The 23,004-nt window shown below is 36.8% G+C and overlaps 1 protein-coding gene across 1 annotated transcript in view; it reads left to right on the top strand.

Moving 5' to 3' along the window:
* Window positions 1-22,038, top strand: part of KCND2 (potassium voltage-gated channel subfamily D member 2) — a 456,340-nt gene extending 434,302 nt beyond the window's left edge. The window contains exons 2-6 of the mRNA XM_024757792.1: window positions 8,995-9,157; window positions 14,975-15,070; window positions 16,158-16,250; window positions 19,143-19,390; window positions 21,051-22,038. Of these exons, the coding sequence (XP_024613560.1) occupies window positions 8,995-9,157; window positions 14,975-15,070; window positions 16,158-16,250; window positions 19,143-19,390; window positions 21,051-21,228 (778 nt within the window). The 3' untranslated portion in view covers window positions 21,229-22,038. The remainder of the gene's footprint in view (window positions 1-8,994; window positions 9,158-14,974; window positions 15,071-16,157; window positions 16,251-19,142; window positions 19,391-21,050) is intronic.
* The last annotated feature ends 966 nt before the right edge of the window (window positions 22,039-23,004 follow it).

Here is a 23,004-nt window from a genome sequence, read left to right as displayed (position 1 = left end):
GAACCAATGCCTTTTAAAAATAAATAAAGAAAGAAAGAACTGATGCCTGTTCTTTGTCACAGTAAATTAGTTCACCCAAACGATTTATGCAGACGAGAGTATTCTAGAACAAAAGTGTATACAAAGACATAGAGGAATGGAGGGATGTAGTACATTTCAGTAATAGAAAGTTTTTTGCTCCAGTTAGAGCATGAGGGGTATGGGGGTGAGCAGTGGAAGCTGGGGGCCAAGTCATGAAGAGCTGTGTGAATCATGCTAAGAAGCTGGAGCTTTTTCCTGCAGGTGATGGAGAGACAATGAAGGCTTTCATGCAAGAGAATGACATGATCAGACTCCAAGATATGTGAGGGTGAAAGGATAGCTTCAGGCAACAAAGACTAGGATCCAAGAGCAAGGGAAAGTATTTCCGGTGGTCCCACAGCTGGGAAAGCCAGCTCCAGGGTTGTTTTGTTTATAATATGCATGCCTCACAATAATCAATTGTACATATATTTTCATAACTTTTTTAAAAACGAGGAATAAGGTAAATGTGAGAATGGGGGCTCTGACAAGAATACTTTGAAAATAACAAAGCATTCTTTAAAGAAGACTATAAAGGCTTTTACTGATGATATTTATTTGGGTAAAAAATTTTTATTAGGATATTGGGTCAGGGTCGTATGGTTTATTTGCAGCCTTTAAAGTCTCATTTGATCATTTAATAGGCTAAAATCAAGAGAAAAAATAGAAGACAGAAAAGAATTTGTGTTTGAAAAGGGCACAAGCTGGAGGAACAGTTAGTGAGCGCCTGAAATCTTGTTTTGAGAGTTTAGTGTACAAATGGGAGTAAATGTGCCAAAAGAATCTGTCCTTTCCTCAGTTTTCCCCTTTTCTATACACAAACCCAGTCTAATTCCCCCTAATTTTTTACACTAAAAGCCTTGGTTAAAGGGCTCCTTACTGAAAATAATGCTTCAGTGATATTTCACATTACAGAAATGTACTTATCTTTCTACAAGAAGTAGACAATGCTGTCAGAATTCTGTTCCCTCTTTTTGGAAACACCCTAAACATAGATAATCTATGACATTGGTGAGGTTTTGTCCTGTTCAGCTTTCCAGAGGAATAAGATGCCCAAAATATAGCCTAAATATTGAATGTGTGTAGGCAAAGATAAGGGATCCGTACAGGCAATTTACTGGAAATAGTTCTCTCTCTCTCTCCCTCAGCTTGTGAAAACCAAGAGATGCTGATTTCCAAACTTTCATTTAGGTTTTTATGCCCCCTAGTGGGCATTTGGTATTTCTGCAGTTGTAAAATAATGCTGGGATTTTCACAGCATTTCCTTTGTGTAGTGTGTTCAAACTGTTTATACTGACGAAGTGATATGTCCTTAAATATTCAAACTATACATCTTAAACATTATTTTGACTATTACACTTTCAATAATTTTATAAAAGGTCTGACAACCTTCAGGAAAATGCCTGTGAAGACAGAAGCTATCATAGAGTTCCCTGACCCACCTGAATTTTACTCATGAATTCCTTAAGAATCCATGGACTCCTGGCTAGGAACCTCTAATTTTGGGAATAAGGGCTTACTCTAGCTGCCCCTTTCATTTAGTAGATGCTAAGATTATTAATATTGTGAACAGTGGAAAAAGTAAAACCAAAAAATACACTTTAAAAAATTAGTTCATGGGCCTTTCCCTGGTGGCGCAGTGGTTGAGAGTCCCCCTGCCGATGCAGGGGACACGGGTTCGTGCCGCGGTCCGGGAGGATCCCACGTGCCGCAGAGCGGCTGAGCCCGTGAGCCATGGCCGCTGAGCCTGCGCGTCCGGAGCCTGTGCTCCGCAACGGGAGAGGCCCGCGTACCACAAAAAAAAAAAAAAAAATTAGCTCAAAATTTGGTTTAGATTTAAAGAAACAGGAGAAGACAGAGAATACTCTAAATAACTATATATGTTAGATAATCAAAAACAATGGTCAAATTTTCCACACAGCTAGGATAGTATAGTGACTGATCCTGCAGGAAGAGAGGTGGAAACAAACTCAAGGCAGCTTTTTAGGCAAACATTGATTTTACCGTGTCAAAGTAATACCAGGGCCCCTCTGGCAAACAAGTTCTGTACCATAAGCAGGTGTCATATAGCAACACTTTTAAAAAAGCTGTTTGCTTTTTGCACACATTGCAGCTACTATAAAAATTATCCATCAAACTGTGATCCTTCTAGAATGCTAAGTTGATGGCAGAAAAATTCATGAATAACATAGCTACTGGGGCCCTAAGGGGTAGAATTATTAGTTGAGAAGTGATCCAGCTTCCACGTCAGAAGAAATTATTTCTCAGACTTCTCTGACTAGCAGTCAGGTCTAGGAGAAATATTCAAACGCAAAATCAGTAATTAAAATACACACACACACAAACACACAATCAGCTGATTGCTTTTACCAGGATGTTATTATACATATCACTTACTTTTATCTAATTATTTAATTAGATGCCTTAGTCCATTTGGACTGTTATAACAAAATTTCACAGATTAGGTAGTTTATAAGCAACAAAAATGTATTTCTCAGAGTCCTGGAGGCCGAGAAGTCCAAGGTTATGGCGCCAGCAGATGCTATGTGGTGGCAGGTGAGGCCCATTTCCTGGTTCACAGACGGCACTTCTCTGTGTGCCTTCACATGCCAGAAGAGGCTAGGGAGCTTTGTTGGGTCTCTTTTTACAAAAGCATGAAGCCCATTCACGAGCGCTCCACCCTCATGACCTAATCATCTCCCAAAGGCAACCCCCCGGACCCCACCGCCTCCTAACATCATCACAGGGGACATCAGGATTTCAACTTATGAATTGTGTATGGGATTGAGGGAGCATGTAAACATATCATAATCGTAGCAGATACCTAGTCTTCAAATACTTCTACCCCCAAATCCTGAGTTATGTTCCATACAAAGTTGTTGGGTTTTTTTTAATACTAATGTAGTAGCCGAAATATAGTATTTATTGAACTAGCACCTGCTGGATACAGCGTACAGGATGTCCTGGACTTCAGTGCAACTGCACAGAATCCATTCACTCTGTCCCTTGTACCTAGCAATTTAAGACTTTTTCATTGTAAAAAAGAAAAAGGGAGAGCAAGAGATTGAATTACAGTAAGCATCGAGGTTTATTTTCAAATCAGCATTTCCTTCCTGTTATACGAAGATCTTTTCTACCTTTATAATTATTCATAAAATTCCTGGGTTTTGTTTTCTTTCTTGGTATCCATGGGAAATAGTTTCACAGATGGAAAGTCATGCCTTAGCTGGGGAGGTTTGCCTTATATAACATTTCTGCTTTATCCAGTGAGCCTACGTTTATACTCTTCAAATAAAAAGAGAAGAAAAAATAGAGCTGTATGAATAGGACTAAGAAGCTAGAAGTATTGTGTTCACACTGTGTTAAAGCAGTCAAGGGAATTGTTCTCCATTGGAGATCTAAATGTTTTTAGCCATATGATTTCTGGAGACATGCCAAAAATGGAAAATTTGAGTAGATATTAGTAAAATTTGGTTTACACCATATTATGCTTAAAAATTATTTAGATTTTCTATCCTATTTCAGTATTACTTGATAAATTGGGAAGATAGATAGTTAGATTGATAGATAGATGATATATTCATTCTATCTGATTGTCTGAAATAACCAGATTTACCACTTTTGGGCATTGAATGCATGCCAGAATTCAAGTACTTAGCATGAAACTTTTGGATAATATTAGAGATTAAAATCTTCTAGAATCAACAATTGAAACTCTTCTTGAGAAATTGGTCCTCCACTCAATATGATCTTTAACACATGGCAAAATATGTAATTTTAACCAAGTATTTTGGGGCAGTAAGTACACATTTAGAATTAACATTTTTATGTGAATGACACCTCCATATTGTACCTTTTAACTGATGAAAGGAGGAAAGGGAGCAATAAACATAAAGTTTGGCAGATGTTCAGGGTGAAAAAGGAGCAGAAAGAAACTGGAGTGACTCTATATGGTGAATGTGGGAGAAAGAAGGAAAAGTTAGAAGAAGCAGAGGAAAGTAGAAGTATGGGGAAAGCTTCCCTTCGATTAACAAAGCTCACGTCTACTCATTTTTCATAATGTAAAACTAATTGGTAGTTTTTCTTTTATATCATGCTATCCTCTCTACTGTTTTCTTCTAAATTTTAAGAATTCAAGATTTATCTTATTTGACTTTAGAGGCCCCTCATACTCTTTTAATCAATTTCATTTAAGTATAGAAAAAGATGTCTCTGTGGAAACAAAACCACATCTACGTAATTTTCTAGTGTAACTCTTTTTGGAAAATGGATTTTTGAAGACTTGAGGCATAATATTAAATTCTGAAGAAAACAAGAATAGAATATATAATACTGCTGGGCTTAGCATAAATTTAAGAATAAGGAGTTGGGAAAAGTGTGTTTTTATATGATAAATAAAAAATAAAATACCAACCGGCAAACGAGTTGCCTAGGATACGAATAATCATTAAAAGATGGCAGTACTGTAGGCAATACGTAAACTTTAAAATGATCATTTGGCCACGATAAGTGTCACTTCGCATTATGAAGTTTTCTGTGCTACGCCTTTCCTCCACTGAATTTCAGAGATATGATTCCTGAGGTCTGTAAGGCTATTTTGCTTCTTGCTACGAGTTGGAGTTTGAATACTAGTTAAAAGATCCTTTGTTGAACAAAGGAAAGCACCTGGTTTGCCAGAGAGCTATTTCCCATCCCTAGCAGATTCTGTGCTCAGTTACAAGTTTGCAGGTAAAAATTACCCATTTCGATTCTCAAGGTCATTCCCAAGTGAGAAGAGAGACCAAACGGACAATGTAAGAACAGATACAAATCACACTGTACATTTTCCATGATTCTCCAACAGAGTCAAATGAATGAAATGTGCTTCAACTATTACAAATATCAACAGCAGTTTAATCTTAATAAGGACAGGGGGCCAGGGAGAAGAGCAGAGAGGGTAGTAGATTCAGTACCAAGGAGTGTATGGAGGGGGGCAGCAGGTGCTCCTTTGCAATCAGCCAAGCCTTGGGCTGTCCTTGCATGAGTAATCACAGGGCAGCCTGGACTACCTTAATATCCTGCTGGTTCCGCTCCCTTGTACTTTCACCATCTCCCTCAGCTTTGGCTACCATCCTAATTTCCTATAATGTGTGAAAGATCTGTCTTTCCACCCAAGAGTAGAAAGATGAGAGATATTCCCACCAACGAGCACTGTGCTCTCGCTGCCTCTTCCCACCGTAACCATTGCGGTACTGGTCAGTCATCTCAAGTGTTCACTTTCTTGATTGTGAAGGAAATTTGGATTACAAAACAAACATGACAAAGGTAAATAACAGATATAACTGTATTTGATGCAGATCAGCATGGCTATATGACATTAAACCACCCCTTTTGTATCTGTTATCTCTTTCCCCTTATGGATCCTTCTAGATGGGAATTTGCTGCCTTTCAGCAAGCTGGTTTATATCCTTACTTTCTCCCCTTTTGTTACAACACGAACGAGATGTTTCATTTTACCCATTTCCCCCCCACCCCGAGTAATGAGTTCAGTTTCTGCTTTATTCAAATTATAATCTCTGTTTATATTCAAAAAGGATTTACAGTGATTATTTTTCTAGTTGAATTCCAGGCACTTCATCAAAAATTGCTTTCTCAGGGAAACTTGCTTTATCAGTTGGCCCAGAATCCCTTTGACTGAATCCCTCAGAATCTATTTTCTCCCTTCTTCTTTTAGGCGTGGCCTTTCTAAGGGCATGACTACCCCCCTCCCTATCACCACCATCACCTGCCATCTGAGTTTACCAATCTCTCTTCTTAAAGTCTTACTGAACTTTGGGTTCGGTTTAGCCCTTAATTTTTTCTAATAATCACAAGTATGCTGACCTTGCCCACTGGATGACATAGTGAGCCTAAAATACAAAAAAGTAGTTAATAAATAGTAATTTAAAAAAATCTCTTAGAAAGAGGCAGGAAAAACTATATGGTGGATTCATTTAGCTGTTTTAATTTATTTTAAAAGGTTTACTTTAATTATCGATACATGGACTTCATGCTTACCTTCTCTGGCTCTAACAAATAGTTGAGTTTTATTTACTTTCCTTTTTGAGAGACACTTTCTAGATCCTAACTGTTAAACATTAAAATCAAATCTCCTTTTTGAAAAGCTGTTTTTAAGTATGCATGTACATATGGGGAGTATGTGTGTTATAGATTTCTTCAGAGCTCATGCATAGTCAGTGCAAAAGGAAAGAAGATATTTATAAATTATCGCCGGGCACTCATGAACTGTGGTGAACATGGTAATTGGCTCATGTGCACAGCGTTGTATAAAAAGTTGATCTTCCACTGGCCTATCCTTATGGTAAGAAGGACCTCGAGCCTTTTACGCTCACCTTGTAATTTCCTTTGGTTTTGACTGTTTCCTCACTAACATAATCTTCAGATTATGATTTAGCTTCCCCGATGGACTATGGAAAGAGACCCTGTTTCATATGGATGCAGCATTCCAGTTCTTGGGTTGTTTTTTTTCTTTTACTGTATATTAATACTGTCGTTCTGATGCCAGAACCGTGTGGGAATTTTAGTTACAGTGAATTAGCTCAACTGCTGATCAAACACTGACAAGAATGAGTCACTGAGCCTTCAAAGCAGAGGACTAGAGCCTGGAACGGGGTCACAGAATGAAGTGCTAGTCAGTACAACCTGCTGTCACTCCCAGCAGCCTTTCCTGGGCCAATTCTTCTGCAACTTCCATCTCCATATTGACATATAAATGTGTTCCCACAAAAAACAATGTTAATTAGAATGATCGTTTCCTAGATCACCCTTCAAGATACAGTGTATCCCCAGGTACTGTCAAACTCCCTAAGTCTGGATTCCAATATCTGTGCCCTGTTTCTAAGGGCTAAACTCTCAATGCGCTGAGCACCCTGGAGCCCTAAAGCAAGCAGGGAGTAGCTGGAGCTCCAGAGGTGCAGCTGGGCAACTTCTGCAATACTATGATCAGAAGATCTCCTTCTTGAAACTAATAGAATGTTATAAGTCACTTATATCTCAATTAAAAATGCATATATCAAATCGATATGTTGTCCACCTGAAACTAATATAATGTTATATGTCACTTATATTTCAATAAAAAAAGACCTCCTCCTTGACCCCCTCTCCAGGAATGAACTCTTAGAAGAACTCTATATCAATAAGGTAGAGAAAATATATTCATTTAACTAATATTTATTAAGAACTTGCTTTGTGCTAGTGAGATACAAAATAGAACAGCTCCAGCTTTATCAAGGTTATATTCTCATGTCAGCAGGGCATGTGGGGAGCTAAAGAAAAAACACATGAACAAATTAGGAAGTTTCATGTGTTAATAAGTACCGTGAAGATAGTCAAATGGGAAGGTGTTATAGAGAAAGACTGGGGGAAAAGAATACCACTAAGGGGAAGATGGCCAGAAAATACCTTCTGGAATGGAGACAATGAAGTTTCATCCTGAATAATGATGATCTAGGGGCTGCACATGTGATAGAAATTCAGATGGCCAATGTGGCCAGAGGATGGGGAGCCTGGTGGAAGATGGCGTGAAATATAGCCAGAGACTAAAGGATGTAAGCCGGTGGAGACAAGAGTGAGGAGTTTGGATTTATTTTAGTTTCAGGTTTATTAGAAAGTTTAAGCAAAGTAGCAAGAGCCCAACCTCCATGTTAAAAACTATAACTCTGGCTGTTATATTGGTATGAATTCTAACGAGGTAAATGTAGAAACAAAAGTTCAAGTAAGAAGCAATATCCATGGCTCTGGGAAGCGATGATGATAGCTTAGATTATTGTAAAATGGAGGTTGAGGAAAGAAACCCGGATGGAATATAGTTTGGTTTGATCAGAGGCAGCAAGACTGGCTGAGAAATGAGATGCAGGGACGAAAGATGGGTGGCTCTTTCTGTGTTGATATATGAGCAACTGGGTGGTTTGTGGTTCCGTTTAATTAGAGGTGGTAGACGATGAGAGGAACAGATTTGAGGGGGCTGGAGGAAGCTAGGGAAATAAGAGTTCCTTTTTGGCTAATTTAAGTCTTAATTGGTTCTTAAATATCTAGCAGTAGGAATAATCAGAGCAGAACCCACTGTCTGATTTTCAAGATAGACATCAGGGTGTCAATGTAAATTAGTGTATCGTCAGCATGTAGATAGTTCTAAGCTATGGGACTGGATAAAATCACATAGGAAGAGGGTTTATACGGAGAAGATAAGAGGCTGAGACCTAAATTACTCCAAAATTTAGAAATCAGATAAGGGAAAGGAGCCAGAAAAGAAGATGGAGAAGAAGCAACCAATGAGGTAGAAGGCCACTAAGGAAGTTTGCTAACGTTGAAACCAACAGAAAGTATTTTAAGGAGAGAGAAAACAAATCAAATACAAATAAGAGATTGAGTAAGATCATCATGGCGAAATGGCCATTGGATTTCACAAGTGAAGGTTAATGGGACCTTGGAAAGTTCACTTTTTGAAGATATTATATCTGATGACAGGAATGTGATGTACCACTTTTTCTATTTAAATTTCATAACCAGTCCAATGTTGAAAAAAATTAAGTGGAAAAGAGTGTTATCTAGACTATAACATTCAGCGTGGAAATGTTGACTATAAGTAAATGTAAAGAAAAGTGCCATGTGATATAAAGGACAAATTAAACAGTTCTCATTACATCATCTGGCTTAAAATATTTTCCAATCAAAGCAATTTGTAAATGTTAGAGTCAATTTCTGCAAAGTTGAAAGGTAATTTTTATACTCAGATATTCATAATGTCTAGTTTATTGAAGTCTCAAGCCGTGTATATTTTAGCCATGAAGTAGAGATACATTGGTCCAAAAAATCATTTGAGTTAAAGCTGAAAACTATTTGTAGCAGACAGAAATAACTTTCTATGACTTAATATATTTTTTTCTCTAACCCAAGGTATGGTGACATGGTACCGAAAACCATAGCAGGGAAGATTTTCGGATCCATCTGTTCGCTGAGCGGGGTCTTGGTCATTGCTCTGCCTGTCCCAGTGATTGTATCCAACTTCAGTCGAATCTACCACCAAAATCAACGAGCAGACAAACGGAGAGCACAAAAGGTGTGTATTCAGTTCTGTGCAACCATGATTTAGTGTCTCCCATTTTGTATAGTAAGCTTTAAAATCCCCTACTGGCTGTTCAGTGTTCTGGATTTGGTCGATAGCTGCATCAGTCAGCACAAGCTAAATTATACTATAGTAAAAAAAGAACCTTAATATCTTAGTGGCTTAAAGCAACAAGGAGTATTTCTTCATCATGCTACAGATTGGTCTGGTGATAGAAACTCCATCTCGACAGTGTGCGTCTGCAATCATTCAGGCAGGGTGTGAAAGGACTTGGTGAATCACACACTGACTCCTAAAACCTCCTCCTGGAAGTGGGCCAAATCACTTCCATCTCTACTGCCTTAACCAAAGTAAGTCACATAGCCGTGTGTAACTTCAAAAGAGGCAGGGAAAGACAATCTTCCTGTGCAACCAGAGACAAAAGGAAAGAAATATTTGGTGAACAGCGCTAATGACAGTAGTAAAACCAAAGATAGATTCTTGGCAAATTTTATGAGAATCAGATTTCTCGATCTGATTCATCTAGTCTCTGTCCATCAGGGATCAAGCCACTTCCAGTAGACAGGGGCTATTAAAGGGCACCGAAATAGGTCTCGGATATCCAACATAGTTGACACAGGAAGTAGGAGAAATTTGATCATTAGTAGCTGAGTTTTATTTTTGGCCCAGCAGTTTACTGTTTCTCTGAACTTCACATCAATGAACTGATCTCAGAGTAAACAGGTTGCATACTCCTTTGTGAAAGCAGGAAAACAATACCTACATCACAATAAGATTAAGATTATATGTAAATGTATATAAATGTATATAAGCATGTCATAGTATTAACAAGATATAACATTTACTGGTGGCTTCCTATGTGCCAGGTATTGGTTTGATGGGTTTTTTTTAAAATAATTTATACAGTCTTCTCAACAAGTCTAGAAGTTAGTTACCATTATTATTCCTATTTCGTAGATGAGAATTCTAAACTACCCAGGATTTGAGAAATTCTAAGGTTGCATACCTAAAAAATTGGAGAACTCTCACTCAGTCCAAGGGATCTGGCTTCCAGGTTCATACACTTGAACGCTAAGATAGATGCCTCTCAGAAAAACTGACTACAAGAGGGAGGGGATATGGGGATATATGTACATGTATAGCTGATTCACTTTGTTATACAGCAGAAACTAACACACCATTGTAAAGCAATGATACTCCAATAAAGATGTTAAAAAAAAGAAAAACTGACTAAATGTTAGCACACTTCCCCTCCCCATTCTTTGTCAAAATAATCATCTTGAGAGTCAGGGCCCTTGTTACTTAAAAATAATTATGGAAATCTCTTTTACAGTTTCCTTAAGGCTATGGTGCTAGATTTCCAGGATTCTTCGTGGATACTGTATCATGTCCTTTAAGAATAGATTTATTTTTTTAATATCAAAAAAAGCATTCATAACCATGACTAAAGTGGATGTACAGTATTGGCTATAACTCTAAAATATCATGAGAGATTTTGGTGCAGTTCATAACTGGCTTTGTAGGTAGTTCTAGAATAGGATTTTAAACATGCTTTCGAACAATGTTGATCTCTTTAGTAAAGCAAAAAGTATACTTTATACTTCATACGGTATAAAATATAAAACCTCGTAAAGTAACTCTTTGGGAAGTTCAGGTTAACCAACGTGGTCACACAGCACGTTGTCCAGAGAATTTGTTGACATCCATTGTCAGAGGTCTGCTTCCTTTAGCAAAGAATCACTCTTTTAGCCTTGTAGTTTCTTACTTTATGGAATTCCCCCATTTTTGGACAAGTATCAAGCCTTTAACTAATTATTATAGAGAATAGTAATAAATAAAACTGATAATCCAATAAACAAGACACCCTCTGGGTAGTTGTAGTCTCAGGCAGGGCACACTTTCACAAGCAGAGATGGAGGAATTTTGGCCACGGTTGGCCTCCATCAGGGCTTGTCATGTACCACAGCTGTGGCTCTGCCCACACACTACAGTCTCTCTACTGGGTACACACAAGTGCATCGTTTAAAAATAACAGAAATCCTACAAAAAGCATAGCTCTCCAGCATCCATCCATCTCCAGTCTAGAAACAACTTCTTTAATATAGCCACCTATCATTCATTTTCTCAATGCCAAAAAAAAAAAGAGCTACCTGCATGAAAACTGTTCGAAGTACAAATCTGATTTTCAAATAAACCAGTCTTCAAAATATCTGTTCTTTTTTTAAATTTTGTCATCTGAAACAAGCAAATCAATATAGAAAATCTTAGAATGTTTTAGAAGCTTTTTTATCTAAATAAATTTAGAATGTAAAAATAAATAAATATGATATTTTAAAGTACACTAAATTGAAAAGCATGATTTATGAATTTTTTATCTTTAAAGTATCTCCTGTATTCTAAGTTTCTGCCATAATGCAATGAATTTTAATATTGTGACTACTAGTATATAGAAAGTCAAATATAATAACCTAATGTGATATGTCCAGTAAATAGTCTGTGACCAAAAACTGAACATAGTCATCTAAGAAAGAAAGGTGGATATGGAAATAAATAAGTTACTTACCAAGGGATATTTTCTATTTTCCTTCCCAAGAAATTTTTTAAAAAACAATAAACATTCGTTAGGCTAAGATAGTTTCGATTTATCTGGAACTGGGTGATTTGACAAATATCAGAGTTATGCAAAAATAACCAGCTAATTCAGTCAAGCAAGATGTCCATTCAGTAAAAGTGTCAGTCAAGCTGAATAATAAATATTACAAAATGCTTTTTTAGACCAGAATTGTTTATGTTTAGTCCCATTGACAGCACCAAGCTCAAGCAAAACCTTATACACAATTAAAGTAAGACAGTCTTGCATATCTGCATTTGCTCTTTTCAATTAAAATAGCAAGTGTTCAGTATCTGAAGAAAAATCCTCTTCTACACATGCACGCACACACACACACACACACACACACACCAGAGTATAATGGCAGAATATGGAGACATTTGGTCTCTTTCCTTACTCTCTTCAAATTTCTGGATCTTATCCCAGGTCCTGCATCCTCAATGTAATTTCCCCTTGACAGACCAACTCATAGGCGTTTCTCTCTTCCTCCCAAATCTTACGTCACTTGCTATCTCTATTCTCTATTTGGCAATTCTGTTTGACTTTATTTTGACTTTTATCTTTTTATGAGTATTATCTTCTTAGCCAAAGCTTAATATATCTTGAGAGCATTACCATGTCTCGCATTTTAGTGCCTTATACTTATTTCCATTTTTTAATCTACTATTTCTGGTATTCTGGTTGAAGGCCAGCATTCAGCAGACATTTGGCATGGTGTGCCACAAGACCAAGTAAACCAATTAAGTCATATAGTACTGTAGTAAAATGAAAGAAAAGTCGTGAATGAAACTGAGATGGGAGGTTCTTTTTTTTAACACAGTACATGACTTAGCTAGATAGCTATTCTGTCTCTAAAACAATTGTTTCTTTTTCCCTAAACTTAGAACTACTTCTGTGGTAGTTGTTGCCATAATATGTAGGTTTTCCATTATGGAAAATATGTCATTTTCCTTTGTTGGACAGTATTTTTGGGTAATGTACATGTTTCATTTATCAAAGAAAGTAATATTTCCTAATACTGAGGCTAAATGCTTGGAGAATGACATAGGTGAGACTAGTAACTATGATATAGGCAATATAATTACATGCAGTGGTTACAAAAAAAAAAGAAAGAAAGAGGAGGGGAAGGTTGAGGGAGGAAGGGAACCAAAAAAGGCAAGTATATATTTGCTGGAACATTGAATGTTCCAGGAGCCCAGTGAGACTTTAGGACTGAAGTTTCAACAATACCCCTTTCTGGAAACCAAATGTATATTTATATTACTTATTTCTGAATTATTACGTCAATTCTAAGTCATTTCCAAATGTGCTTGTCACTTCCCGTTGTTTTATTGAGTCTGTTCTGAAATCCTGGCTGTACCATACAGCTTGAAGTTAAGAATTTTCTACCTTCCAACTTCATTCTCTAGTACTGTCTCAGTATTTTGAGTCATCTAAACACTATCGTGCCAACCAAGAGTGAAATTTGTCTATTTTTCCCATCACTTATAAATATGATCTATGTACAGTTTTCTTTTAACCTGGAATCAGCACACACGAAGAAGAAATTCACAGAGGAAGAGAGAAGGGATGGGGTTGAAGCCAAATGATATCTTAATGCTATTCTGAGAGCTTCCAACATCTCGGTGCTACTGTCAAATGCTGTGGGTGTGGGTAAAGGGGCACCTTGGTACAACTGTGGAGGGAAGTTTGGTAAAACCTATCAAACAAAACAAACACACACACCCTTTGATCCAGGAATAATGCTGCTTCTAGAAATTCGTCTTGCAGATCGGCTCATGGTGTTCCAAGCAGGCAACATTTCTTGTAGTAGCAAAAAGTGCCTTAAAACTTAATTGTGGTTGGCCTGCTAGCTAAATGATGCTTCTCATTCCTACAGTGGCATATTACACAACCGTAAATAAATGAGGTGGCTTTATGTAGATATGGGAGGAGTCCCAGTTGCATTAAATGAAAACAGCTGAGTCCAGAAGAGTGTGTAGCATATTCTCCCGAGTAAAAATGTATGCGTATATACATAGGAATATATATTTGCTTTTTTATGTCTAGAATATTTCTGGTAAGATTCTCTAGAAATATTGCCAGTGGTTGACCCTGAAGAACAGGAGTAGGTAAGTCCAGAGAGGCTTACTTGTTTTTCACGTACTACTGTAGTCTCAAAATTTTTGTCATATGTATATATTCATTCTCCATTTAAAAAATCTAGATAATAAAAATTGTTTTATTAAAAAGAGGATTCCAGGGCTAGAGACTGAGATAGTCTTCCTCAGGGTTGTTTAGAAAGGGAAAAGACAGAGTCATTACAAGTAAGTTCTTACCCAAGCCACTCCAGTTTCTTCCTTACGTACACTCGTTATATGTGTCACACGAACAGAATGGTCACCAAAATAGTGCTTCCCAGGAAATGAAAACCAGACTCATACCATGACAGTCTGGGGCAGATATACAACAGCAGTTTTAAAGTAGAACAGAATATCAGAAGTCCAACCAGTAGACAAAGTGGATAAATTTAGGGTAGTGGTAAATTTTTTTTTTTTTTTAGAGAGCCCATGTTGTACAGCGTCTACACTGGCCAATTTAACAAAAGAATTGCAAAAACTGAATTTGATATTTGAGGATGCAGATACAACTGAATAGTTTTCTTTAAAGGAAGGACTGAAGGAAGGGAGAGAGGAAGGAAGGAAGGAGAGCGGGAGGGAGGCAGGTAAGAAATAGAGAGGGGAGGGGAGGGGAGGGGTAGGGAAGAGAGGAGGAAAGAAAAAAAAGAAAGGCAGTAGGTTCCTGGAACTTAGTTACTAAATTTAAAAGAACATTAGTTTAAATGAAAACAACTTGGCTGTTGGTTTGCTGGGTCTTCATTTCATTAAGTTACTCATATTGGGATAAGTGAAAATATAAGCCGTGCTGCTATTTTTCTCTTGATACAATTGACAGAAACAACACTGAAATAACGTGATCTTACTGTAAAGACTTAATTACAATTCTTAAACGTATAACCCAACTCCAAATCTCACTGATAAACGTTAACTAAAATAAAGCACTTCAATGGTGAAAGTTTACTATTCAGTAGTTACATGTGAGAAGCTGGCATGCTTTTAAAAATATGTGTGCCGACAGTAGAATTATATAAGAATGCACTCAGTGTTTTAAGAAATCCAGTCATAGATCTTAATAGGACATTGCTTCTTCTTCTCTTACAGAAAGCCAGACTGGCCAGGATCCGGGCAGCTAAAAGCGGAAGTGCAAACGCTTACATGCAGAGCAAACGGAATGGCTTACTCAGTAACCAACTGCAGGTACGAGTCAAACATTTCGTTTCCTTTAATGTTCAAATTATTGGTGCAATATTGATTTAGTTCTACTTAACCATATAATTTTATTGTGGGTAGTTGCGAAAATGGCTATGAAACAACAAAGGTGTCATCTTTTAATAACCTCACCCTGTACCATCTTTTCTTTTTTTTTTTTTTTAAGAGGAAAGAAATGTGTCTTTACTAGAACTATCCACGAAAATTGTTTTCTAACAATCGCATCCCAGGCGGAATACAATGACTGTGTATGTTTAGTATACAGATTATGGTTTATAATACCATATTTGCACAAAAACAAACCAGGACTCCTTGGATAAATAGCCAATTCCATGCCTGTCGCCCTGGACCTTACTGGCTGGAGGCTAGAAGCTGGGCTGCGAAATATTGCCAGTGAATCATGATTCCCATTCATGGTTGGGCAATATTTCTGCACTATCTCACAGAAACTTGGGAAAAGTCAAAAATTCTCAACAACTCAGATACCTAGGTTGTTTTTTTTTTTTAATTTCAAAATTACGTATGCTCCTTAAAGTTCATTTGAGTGGCGATGCGGCGGCGGGAGAGTTGACATCTGTCTTGTTTTACTTCTTACTGAAGAGGGAACACCATTCTGTGTTATAAAGTTCACATGGTATGAAATATAATTTGAGAGACTTTACTTTTACCTCAAAACTCTCTTTTAATTTTTAGGATTCCAGTCATCTTTACTTACGTAATAGCTTTTGTGTACGTAAGCATGAAGGTGGTTTCGGGATTATCTAAGTACTAGATTAAATATTATTATCCCAGGCTTTCAAAGGTAGCTGGGAGATGAATGAGTAAAAGAAAATTAAAGTTTCAACTCATGGAGGCAAGTCTAAAAGGCCAGACCGCTAATTTGATGAAAACATAAATGCTGATTATCAAACTCAAAAGCAACTCTACATTTGATCCATTATAGTTAAAAAAATTTTTTAAATGCTGCCGTTTAATCTCAGGAAATAGGCCAGATCTCTCTGTGGAAATATGTGGCTGAGGTTCTCATTGTTTGCAAATAAAATAGAAAACCCTTCTGTCTTCTCCCTGTTAACAGTCCTCTGAGGATGAGCAAGGCTTTGTTAGCAAGTCCGGCTCCAGCTTTGAAACCCAGCACCACCACCTGCTCCACTGCCTGGAAAAAACCACGGTAAGGAAAAGGCAGGACTGGCTGCCCCTGCAACTCAGACAGTAGTCCCACTGGTTTTTGTGAATATTTAATGCATCCAAGCACAATTTCGCCATCTGCATTACTGCAAAATATACTAAAAACCAAAAAAAATCCACAGTAATTGAAATTACTTTGAAAGACTGTAGTGACATTTCAACTTAGAAAGTATTTTAGAGACTTATTAAAATGTTTTTATCCTTAGTGGTAATCTTAACCCTAGGCTAAAATATCAGTTTAATGCAGATGGAAAGCTGTCTTCCAATAGCTGACTGCAAGTCCTATAGAATATCTTCTCCTGATTCTTAAAATGCTGTTTAAACAGAAATAAAAATAATGAAGTTTAAGTGTTCCTGACATCTGGATAAAGGGAATAGCAATAGTAATAACAAAATAGAGAATAACTGAATATAAGCATTTCTTTCATTCACAGGTATAATAAACAGAGATTGATAATAAAAACTATCTGTTCTCATAAGAAAATGACGCACTTAATTACTGGCATACCCCTTGGGGCTGAGGATTCAGTCTGCATTTCTCCACTTGTAAGCTCCCAGTTGGACCGCCTCTTTAACAAAGGCATCTGTTTTCTAGCTAGCTTGTCAAAAGGGATCACAGTCTGTGACCACAGAGCAGAATAAAACTTTCACCGTATTTGAATCAAGTCTGCTTGTTCACTCACCAGAGACACATATTCGTATTCTCAATTCTGACATACTGTCCATCCACTTATTCATATACTTATATAGTCTTTCAACCAACATGTATTACTTGCCTATTACGTGCCAGACAGTGAGCCAGACCCAAGATACACCATGAAGTCAGGTATGGCCTCTGCCCCGCCTTGAGCCTGCAGGTTTGGGACAAAACATGGATGTTACTGGAGAAGGACAACTAGCAGGGGAAGCAAAAATGGGGCCCCAGTGGACTGAGGGCAAAGAGGGTGGAGCCAGAGGGTACCAGGTCAGGCAAAGCTTCCTGGTGGAACTTGAGTTAAGAACCACAAGACCATTATGAGTTAGTTAGGCAAAGAAATGAAGGGGCTAAAAGTTGATGTAAGCACCTGAGGAAGACTGGAACTTGGCCTAAGAGGAAGTAAAAGAACTTGAGGGTGGTCAGAGGAAAGAGGGTACCATGGCACAAGTAGAGGAGGAGAGGAAGGCAGTGGCCAGATAACCTTGTGTTTTGGAGGCACGTAAAGAAGTTTGATCTTTATCTCGTAATAAATGGAAAATTATTTGAGGGCTTTGAACAGATTATATTAGTATCTTAAATAAAGATCTATACTTTATTAGGATAACTCTTTGAAAGTTAAATGATAACAATAATCAAATGTATGTATCCCTATCTTTTTCTTTCTATTTCCATTTTTTGACTATTTTACCTTTTAGGGCTTTTTTAATCAAAAATTATTCAATACTAATTAATATAGTTTAAATTGAGCTACCTACAAAAATATACGTTAACCAGCCACAGAATGACTTCTTCCCTTTCAATCACTGATGAGATAAATTAGAATGTCACGCCTTATGACTTGTATTATGTATGTGAAGTGTGCATTGTAACAGATTGTGACTCCTTTGTGAGCTGTATTTTTTTCTATAAAATTTAACATTTAACATGAAATTCTGTCTCAGCTGATCATATTATCCTCTGGACTCTAAACAGAATGTTAAATTTCATTTACTTCAAAATGCTTGTCTCAGCAAAGAAATGGCAAAATGAGTCACTAAAACAATATTTTTCCTATTAGCCAGTAAATTCCTTCAGTTGTTTTACTAATATTTTAGGATGAGAGATGATTAAGTGAAATTTGGCATGGACAAAGCCTTCTATTATAAGACTATTCCCACCCACACAAAGAAAAAAAATAGTAATTGAAGATACTCTTAGTAGTTCAGACCAAAAATGTTTTCCCTTATGTTTCTGAGGTAAAAGTATGACATAGGCAATTTAGGAAGCAATTCTTTATTAAATATTTTAAAAGCAGATTTTACACTGTGTTTCACTAAGGTGTGGTATGTGAGATGATGTCCATCACCGTTGGCTTCTGGGTTAGAGGAACATAGACAGAGATCATGGGTCCAGCCAGTGATGTATCACAAAGATAAGAATGGAGACCTCGAAAGTTCAGTGCTAACCCCTTCTGGGTCAAATATAAAGTGATGCATTCTGATAAATTTATTTTACTTATTGAATAAGTCTTATTTTACTTACTTAATAAGTCATATTTTTCTATATACTGGGAATTTTAGAGGAGCATCTAAAGGAATGGGAATTGTCTTAGTTATCTCATTTTCTAATTAAAAAATATTTTCAATCCCATGTGAAAATATTTGCTAATATATAACAGACAATCTAACTTGGAACATTCTATTAAAATAGTCTCTTTCTCATAACTTCAGTCTGTCAATTTGTTTAAAAATAAAGTACATGTGAATTTACACATTCCCCACGGGTATTATCTATATTCATTTTTGAGGGTTTCTAATATTTAGTTGATAACTTCCAGATTTTATATTTAACTTAATAAAGGATATTTCAAGGTAAAGTTAGTCTATAAACGGATACTAAATCAGTCTGTGTATATCAATCTCAGGGTCTAACTAGAGAGAGATTATTTTCACACAAAGGCCAACAAGAAGCTTTGAGATTCTAATTATCATGAAAATGATATTTTTTTACCCATAAGATAGTGTAAATGTACGTGGGCATATTTCATTTCTAAAAAGAAAACTATTCAGATCTTTTTTTCAGAGGTAAAATGTGATAATACTGTAAGTCAACCGTACTTCAGGAAAAACAATAAATACATTTTTTTAAGTTAAAATGTGTTCCTCTGCTCTCTTCACATTTCTTACCACTATGGAACAGAATCACGAGTTTGTGGATGAGCAAGTCTTTGAAGAAAGCTGCATGGAAGTTGCAACAGTTAATCGTCCTTCAAGTCACAGTCCCTCTGTCTCTTCACAACAAGGCATCACCAGCACTTGCTGTTCAAGACGACACAAAAAAACTTTCCGCATTCCAAACGCCAACATATCAGGAAGCCACCGAGGCAGTGTGCAAGAACTCAGCACGATTCAGATTAGATGTGTGGAGAGAACCCCGCTATCTAACAGGTACCTGAGATTAATCTGTGTGCGTTAACACACCTGTGCTGCTTCTCAGAGCACATCTCCACCTACTGTCATGTTGCCACCTCTGTGGCAATTAAATCCTAGTTCCTCGGGTCTAGAATGAGACAAAACTGGTCTGAAACAAGTAGGAAAATTAATCTACTGTAATATTCACTAAGAGTCAAAGGTGTAGCTGGATCAGTACTAAAAGAATAGAAAGAAGATAAGAAGGTCAGGCACACACAAATGTATTCTTACCTCTTCAACCTCACAACTTTTTCTTGAGCAGATACCTCTACACTCAGGAGTCCCCTAAGTCAACACACATGGCCTGAAATGATAGTCAACACAAGCAAAAGAGACAAATTAAGTTGACATTGATATGATTGAAAGGTATTCAACAGCACCCAAAAATATTCAACATAGTTAATGTCACAGTGAAAAATAAAACTATGCCCAAAGGAATCTTTTGAATCAGTATGCAGTTTTGATCATAAAGGTATTTGGGGCCTCAACAAACACAAAACTCAATCCAATATCAAAAAAAGATAAGCAAAATGCTGAAATTGTTTACCTCTGGTGAGTTTGTGGACAGTTTAAGTGAAATTTTTCTATTGGTATTTTCCCTTTGCTTCTGTTTACGTGCTACTTCTTTTGACCAAAATCATACATGTGTAATAGTAAGTATCAATAGTACATTTCAACTAGATAAATCATTATAAAGATCAATTTCTGTCCAAAGAATTTTCCTTTGTTCTTCAAATTAAAAAGCTTATCTTTTCAGATTAACAGTCTATTAATTCAGTGCTACTTCTTTGTTGGCATCCAACAGTCTTTGTGGAAAAAAATCAGATGTCTCTGGGATTAAATGGAATATTATTATTCCATTATTATTTCATTGCTCCAATATTAAATGTTGGAGCAATGAAAGATTTCTGTCTCTAAGATATTCTACCTGTATCTTGTTTTACATTTATTCCAAAACAAAGTAGAAAATGAAGAAGTGTTTATAAAGAAAATCTTAGGACAAGCATTTTAATTAAGTTTTCTATGGGAAAAAAAGTAGTTTAAAGCTCCTATGTCTACCCTCCTTACTCCTACCCTCTTTCCTCCTCCCTACACAGAGTATATAACTCATGCAAGAATACCACTTGGGAAAATGTTTAAGTATTAGTAATGACTAACTTGAGTTCTTAATATTTGGCTGTCACTAAGTTGAGAGCCTTAAGGGCCTCATATATCCCAAAGAGACAAGGTAGTAAAGAGATTCTGTGGGCAAAAGAATTGAGGTTTATCCACAGGGTATGTCCCTTTCATGATGGTATCTCAAACCTCTCAGAGGTCCTGTCTTAAAGAAAACTATTTTACTTTGCTCAACTTAGGCTTTCCAAAACTCACCTGCTCTGCATTTTTGTAGAAAACACTTTGAGAAACACCGATTGAACCAGATTCAGCTGGCTTTTAGACATTTGTTCGATGTTAATGCCCTAACGTTCACGTTAATTTATCTTAAGGTTTGGTGTTTCATTTTTTTTAATCTTGGTGATTGTTCTTAGCCATTTAAAATGTTACTTCTAAACATGAAAACATGTATTCCTCCGTTATTGGAAAGAAAATTTTAAGTAAACGACTCACTTTCTTAAATCTGTGTTTTCCTCACCAGCCGATCCAGTTTAAATGCCAAAATGGAAGAGTGTGTTAAACTAAACTGTGAACAACCTTATGTGACTACAGCAATAATAAGCATCCCAACACCTCCAGTAACCACCCCCGAAGGAGATGACAGGCCAGAGTCTCCTGAGTACTCAGGAGGCAACATTGTCAGAGTGTCTGCTCTGTAAGACAGTCGGAATCAGGTCCAAGAGAATTTGAGCCCTGGCTGTGGAAAGAATCCCAATGTGGAAGAAAGAAGAAACAATAAACGTTTCGCAGATGAAAACGACAAAGCAAGGAGGTTGGTAGTGAAACAAAGACAAAGTTTCCAAACTTGAAGATGGAAATAAAACCACCAAATGGCATTTCTAGATGGAGTCTAACCTGTCAAACTGAGAAATAGTCTGTGGCCCTTTGACTTTGTGAATGAGCACAATGAAATGCCACCTATTGATGCTTCTTATGACCAGAACTCTTTTTTAATAAAATAAATAAAATAAATCTTTGAACATAATGTTCCAGTTGAATGCAAAACAAAAAAAATACGGAAAACATTTTGATAAAAATTTTTCCTGTTAAAACCATGAACATTGGCTATGATGAAGATTATTATTACACATTAAAAAAAAGAAACCTCATACAACACGTTTGTATTGACTGAAGGAAACCATCATAATGCATGCTAGAATTCTTTGGAGCCGTGATCTCAGTTTCCTTACGTTGTCTTCAGAATCGGCATGATAAACTATAATTGTAGAAAGAGGGAATTTCTGTGTACTTACAACAAGCTGACTGTTCATGTTCCATGGTGGGCTGTGCAAATAAACTCCTTTTAGAACTGCAGTATTTCTCATGGGGATGCTCACTAGTAAATCTAAAGTGTTCAGCTAGTTCAGTATTAATTATTGTTTTACCTTGCACCTAGATACTGTTACAACTGCAATAATTCATTGTACACCTGTTGTATCAGGAATCAGGATTTTCTGTTGTTGTATTTCCAGATCTTCTTAGATACAGTAAGAGCCACATTCCATAGAAAAACTTCTCGTGTCGCCAGGTTTTAGATAACTTTTTAATCCAAAACCCTTGTGCCGTAAATGTTTTTCTGTAATATTCTTTGGTCCACTGTATTCCTGTGACAGTGCATTATTTGTTCCTGTATTTCTATAGCACCTTTCTATTGGATTTATCATCATCAGCTGGACTAATGTTTTGTAGTTCAAAGGACTTTCCTACTTTTGTATTCTCCAACAAGTTATCTTATAAGTAGATTATCATCATCGTCAATCCCCTTGTCAAAAATCAGGAAAAAAAGGAGTTGACATCTATGAATTATCTCTAACCTTTTTGCTGTTATGGAAAAGCCCAGATACCGGATATATCATTGTATGTTTCATGAAAAGAATTGGCTGGGATTAACATCACAGGATCAGTGATCCCAGAATCTCGCTTGATGTATTATTTATTTTGCTTTAGATCTCGAATCCATTTTGAGAATAACTAGCGTGAATTGAAATGCAGAGATAAACTGGAGTGCTTTATGCAGCAATATTTGTTGAAAGCCTGCTTTCTACGCCACTGGGGAAGACAGCACAGATTTGTCTCAGAAAGGTTCCTGCATATTGCAAGGAGCAATTTTCTCCTCTAAATCAGGAGGACAGGAGTTTGATGATGCAAAATTGAGCTCTATGTACATTTAACTGAAAAGTCTTGATACCTTTTCACCTTTAAAATACATCAGCAGACATGTCTGCACGTGACAGTGTAAAAAAGTTTTATGTCCAGTGAAAAGTTTTGTTCATTCCAAACCACCACTGTAAGGAATAAGTTTAGCTTCAATACATGGAAAGAGTTAATAATTATCCCTCTACTATAGAGATTTTTAAAATGCTTATCATAATTTATCATAAAGAGGAAATAATCCAACCATTTTCAAGTAAAGCCAGAAATTCTTGCTTCCCCTT

Source organism: Neophocaena asiaeorientalis, unplaced genomic scaffold (genome assembly GCF_003031525.2).
Source record: "Neophocaena asiaeorientalis asiaeorientalis breed wild unplaced genomic scaffold, Neophocaena_asiaeorientalis_V1.1 scaffold116, whole genome shotgun sequence".
Lineage (NCBI taxonomy): Eukaryota > Metazoa > Chordata > Mammalia > Artiodactyla > Phocoenidae > Neophocaena > Neophocaena asiaeorientalis.
The sequence above is the reverse complement of the archived record's forward strand: the minus strand, read 5'-3'. Positions and strand labels throughout refer to the sequence as shown.